Source organism: Gobio gobio (genome assembly GCF_949357685.1).
Source record: "Gobio gobio genome assembly, chromosome: 25".
In the NCBI taxonomy this organism is placed as follows: domain Eukaryota; kingdom Metazoa; phylum Chordata; class Actinopteri; order Cypriniformes; family Gobionidae; genus Gobio; species Gobio gobio.
The window spans coordinates 13228428-13234209 of NC_137121.1; the positions used below are offsets into that span (position 1 = coordinate 13228428).

Consider the following 5782-nt stretch of genomic DNA (forward strand, 5'->3'; position numbering starts at 1 on the left):
TTAAAATAGAACCTTTATTATATATAAAAATGCTTTTGATACAAAAATTGTCACAAGTGTGCATTATATGAGGCATTTTTGTACACAAAACAAAGACATTGGTGGTGCACCGAAGAGCAAAAAGCTCCTCACCGCGAGCGGATGGTTCGATCCAGACAGATTCAGTCAAAGCGCTGACCTGCCAAAGTGGTATAAAAATCCTAATAATCTCCATTCAGTCACATTCACGGTGAATAGTATGTTACCTTGAGGGCAATTTAATGAGATCCATATCTCGGAAAAACAATCTGCATCACCTGTTAAAGTTTTCTAGAATGACTATTTCCTTTCGTCTAATATTTGCAATAAATGTCTTTTTGTACGGCTATCTGTAAAACACAACTAATGTAATCAGTCCGTGAAACTCATTTCATCTTGTAGTTTTTTTTCTAGATCTAGAATTCTAGTTATGCACATGTCATTTTCATAAGTGCTCAATTTGGCAAAGAGAAAAAAAAGTACATTTCAAACAGACATACGTGGCATTTCCTTTCAAAGATGTTTTAACCGAGAGAAAAAAAACATCTACATCGAATTATCATTATAAAGAGGGAAATACAGTTTGATTCTTCAACTTCATCATAAAAAAGGGAGGGAAAAAAAATTAGAATTTTTAAACCACACTTTTCTAAATTGCTTGTCATGAATTAAAAAAAAAAAAGCAGTTTGTTACCATAGTATTACGGTAAAAGTAACCACATATCATAGCTTAGTTTAACTGAATTATTACTATAATTATTGTTTTTAGTTTTTTACTAAACACCTACAATGAATTAATTCCATGAGATCTGATCAAAGCAGGTGAATTTCCGCTTCTTTAAAAGGATAATTCATTAAAATATAAACATTTTGTCATCATTTACTCACCCTCATGCCATCCCAAACCCTTAAGACTTTCCTTCTTTTGTAGAAAACAAAAGGAGATGTTTATCAGAATGTCCAAGCTGCTCTTTTCCATATAATGAACGCGAATGGTGAACACGACTGCTAAGATAGTACATTTCAGTCTGTTCCACACTCTAATGATGCTTTATGTTCCCCCATCCATTTTCATTATGGAAAAGAGCAGCGTGCGCATTCTGCTAAACGTCTCCTTTAATGTTTCACAGGGGGAAAATAAGTCACGCAGGTTTGGGTTGACGAGATTTGTAGCTTTTTAGTTGAACTGTCCCTTTAAGACAGCGTTTTAAACAAGACTCCTTCAAAGCAATGGCATTTCACATGTATGTTTTTCTATAAGAGATTAATAACAATTTTACAAATGGTCTATGGTCAGTTCTCATTATATAAACAAAACATTTGTAGCTGGCTGTTTTCATTCGTCATTATTTACAGTAAAAGATGTATGTACAATAGCAGCAAACACACTTTTGGTAAACAGGACAAACCAAACATATGCTTGGAATCGTATCATATTCACATAGAACGTAATCAAAACAACACCTCATTGCCATTATGAAAAACATTAATTATTTACTTAATTACACATATGTACAACTCCTGTGCAGCGGATGATTTTGGTGTTAGATCGACGATTTGGTTTGCAATTAATTGGTATAATGAAAAAAAAAAGATGATTAAATCATAACCATCTTGAAACAGTGATGCGGCTCCATAAAATTGTGTTTCAGTTCATGTTCTCACATATCGAAGAGCTTGTAGTGATTGGGAGGGGAGGGGGGGGGGGGGGTACTTATAAAAAACAACGTCATAATATAATTCACTCGTGCAAGCATCGTCCCTGTCACGACCGCTGTACATGGAACTCTGGGTGAAAATATCCGGAAACCGTTTTCCTGTTCCTCCCGAAAAGTTGAAATGTTTCTTGAACAAAGCGTGTGGAAAATAAAATAAAATCTTTGTTTCTTCTTTAACTATTTAAAACTATTTACAGAGTGTGGCGGTTTGCCGGGTGTCATGAGGAGTCCGTGCAGGGCGAGGGGGGCGGGGGGCACAGGTGGAAGTAGCTGCGCTCAGTGGAGGGCGAGGGAGGGCAGCTCTCCTCCGCTGACATGTACTGGCTGCGGGGCGTGGGGGGCGGGGGGTAGGGGTCAGAGTCTGAATTGAGGTCCATGTAGTACTTATTGCTTTTCCAGCGGCTGGTGGTGTAGTCACTGTCACACACGTCTGTGCTGCAGGGGGTGGTGGGGGGCGCGACCCCTCGCATCAAATATGGCCTGTCAAGAGGAAATATTCAGAGATCAGTAACTTGAGACACTTGAGCCATGCATCCAGTCATTCATTCAGCCATCCTTTTATCCATCTATCCACACATCTATCCTACCATACCATATAATCTATCTATCTATCTATCTACTCACTCATCCATTCATCCGTCCATCCACTCATCCATACATCTACTCATCCATCAATCTATCTACTCGTCCATTCATCTACTCATCTATCCATCCATCCATCCATCAATCAATCAATCAATCAATCTATCTATCTTTCTACTCATCCATCCATCAATCTATCTATTCATCCATCCATCTATCAATCAATCCATCTACTCACCCATCCATGAATCTATCTATCTACCAATCCATCCGCCCATCCAATCTACTCATCCATCAATCCATCTACTCATCCATCTATCTATCTATCTATCTATCTATCTATCTATCTATCTATCTATCTATCTATCTATCTATCTATCTATCTATCTATCTATCTATCTATCTATCTATCTATCTATCTATCTATCTATCTATCTATCTATCTATCTATCTATCTATCTATCTATCTATCTATCTACTCATCCATCCATCAATCTATCTATTCAACCATCCATCTACTCACCCATCCATGAATCTATCTATCTACCAATCCATCCATCCATCCATCCAATCTACTCATCCATCAATCCATCTACTCATCCATCCATCTATCTACTCATCCCTCCATCAATCTATCTACTCATCCATCAATCCATCTACTCATCCATCCATCTATCTACTCATCCCTCCATCAATCCATCTACTCATCCATCAATCTATCTACTCATCCCTCCATCAATCCATCTACTCATCCATCCATCAATCCATCTACTCGTCCATCCATCTCCTTGTCCATCCATGAATCTATCTACTCATCCATCTATCTACTCATCCATCCATCCATCCATCCATCCATCCATCCACCCACCCATCCATGAATCTATCTATCTACCAATCCATCCACCCATCCATCCAATCTACTCATCCATCAATCCATCAACTCATCCATCCATACATCCATCCACTCAGCCATCTATATTTTCATCCTCCATCTATCTACTCATCCATCCATCCATCAATCAATCCATCCATCCATTTATCTACTCATCCATCCATCCCTTTAACTACTCATCCATCTACTCATCCATTGATCTATCTACTCATCCATCCTTCAATCAATCTATCTACTCATCCATCCATCAATCAATCAATCAATCTATCTACTCATCCATCCATCTATCTACTCATCCATCCATCAATCTACTCAGCCATCTATATATTCATCATCCATCTATCTACTCATCCATCCATCCATCCATCCATCCATCCATCCATCCATCAATCAAACTATCTATCTATCTTTCTACTCATCCATCCATCAATCTATCTATTCATCCATCCATCTATCAATCAATCCATCTACTCACCCATCCATGAATCTATCTATCTACCAATCCATCCGCCCATCCAATCTACTCATCCATCAATCCATCTACTCATCCATCCATCTATCTATCTATCTATCTATCTATCTATCTATCTATCTATCTATCTATCTATCTATCTATCTATCTATCTATCTATCTATCTATCTATCTATCTATCTATCTATCTATCTATCTATCTATCTATCTATCTATCTATCTATCTATCTATCTATCTATCTATCTATCTATCTATCTATCTACTCATCCATCCATCCATCAATCTATCTATTCAACCATCCATCTACTCACCCATCCATGAATCTATCTATCTACCAATCCATCCATCCATCCATCCATCCATCCATCCAATCTACTCATCCATCAATCCATCTACTCATCCATCCATCTATCTACTCATCCCTCCATCAATCTATCTACTCATCCATCAATCCATCTACTCATCCATCCATCTATCTACTCATCCCTCCATCAATCCATCTACTCATCCATCAATCTATCTACTCATCCCTCCATCAATCCATCTACTCATCCATCCATCAATCCATCTACTCGTCCATCCATCTCCTTGTCCATCCATGAATCTATCTACTCATCCATCTATCTACTCATCCATCCATCCATCCATCCATCCATCCATCCATCCATCCATCCACCCACCCATCCATGAATCTATCTATCTACCAATCCATCCACCCATCCATCCAATCTACTCATCCATCAATCCATCAACTCATCCATCCATACATCCATCCACTCAGCCATCTATATTTTCATCCTCCATCTATCTACTCATCCATCCATCAATCAATCCATCCATCCATTTATCTACTCATCCATCCATCCCTTTAACTACTCATCCATCTACTCATCCATTGATCTATCTACTCATCCATCCTTCAATCAATCTATCTACTCATCCATCCATCAATCAATCAATCCATCTATCTACTCATCCATCCATCAATCTACTCATCCATCCATCAATCTACTCATCCATCCATCAATCTACTCATCCATCCATCAATCTACTCATCCATCCATCAATCTACTCATCCATCCATCAATCTACTCAGCCATCTATATATTCATCATCCATCTATCTACTCATCCATCCATCCATCCATCCATCCATCCATCCATCCATCCATCCATCAATCAATCAATCAATCAATCCATCCATTTATCTACTCATCTATCCATCCAACTACTCATCCACCCATCTATCTATCTATCTATCTATCTATCTATCTATCTATCTATCTATCTATCTATCTATCTATCTATCTATCTATCTATCTATCTATCTATCTATCTATCTATCTATCTATCTATCTATCTATCTATCTATCTATCTATCTATCTATCTATCTATCTATCTATCTATCTACTAATCCATTGATCTATCTACTCATCCATCCATCCATCAATCAATCAATCAATCCATCCATTTATCTACTCATCCATCCATCCAACTAACTACTCATCCATCCATCCATCTATCTATCTACTCATCCATTGATCTATCTACTCATCCATCCATCCATCAATCAATCTATCTACTCATCCATTCATCAATCAATCTATCTACCCATCCATTCATCAATCAATCTATCTACTCATCCATTCATCAATCAATCTAGTATCTACTCATCCAATCCATCTATATATTCATCCATCCATCCATCCATCCATCTACTCATCCATTCATCAATCAATCAATCTATCTACTCATCCATCCATCTATATATTCATCCATCCATCTATCTCCTCATCGATCCATCCATCCATCAATCAATCCATCCATTTATCTACTCATCCATTGTTCTATCTACCCATCCATCCATCCTTCAATCAATCAATCTATCTACTCATCCATCCATCCATCCATCAATCAATTTATCTACTCATCCATTCATCAATCAATCTATCTACTCATCCATTCATCAATCAATCTATCTACTCATCAATCCATCCATCCATCCATCCATCATATCTCTCCTACTATCCAGGATCTCTGTATTCAATCGCACCTGTAAGACCTGGTTGTGGAAGGGCTGTTGGACGAATAGAAGACTT

At 37.8% G+C, this 5782-nt stretch overlaps 1 protein-coding gene across 1 annotated transcript in view; it reads right to left on the reverse strand.

The window, feature by feature from the left end:
- The window catches only part of lrp5 (low density lipoprotein receptor-related protein 5), a 76074-nt gene continuing 70292 nt past the window's right edge, over window positions 1-5782 (reverse strand). The window contains exons 23-24 of the mRNA XM_079809936.1: window positions 5737-5782; window positions 1-2216 (exon numbers count right to left, since the gene is read on the reverse strand). The exon at window positions 5737-5782 is cut by the window's right edge and continues 52 nt beyond it. Of these exons, the coding sequence (XP_079666062.1) occupies window positions 1955-2216; window positions 5737-5782 (308 nt within the window). The 3' untranslated portion in view covers window positions 1-1954. The remainder of the gene's footprint in view (window positions 2217-5736) is intronic.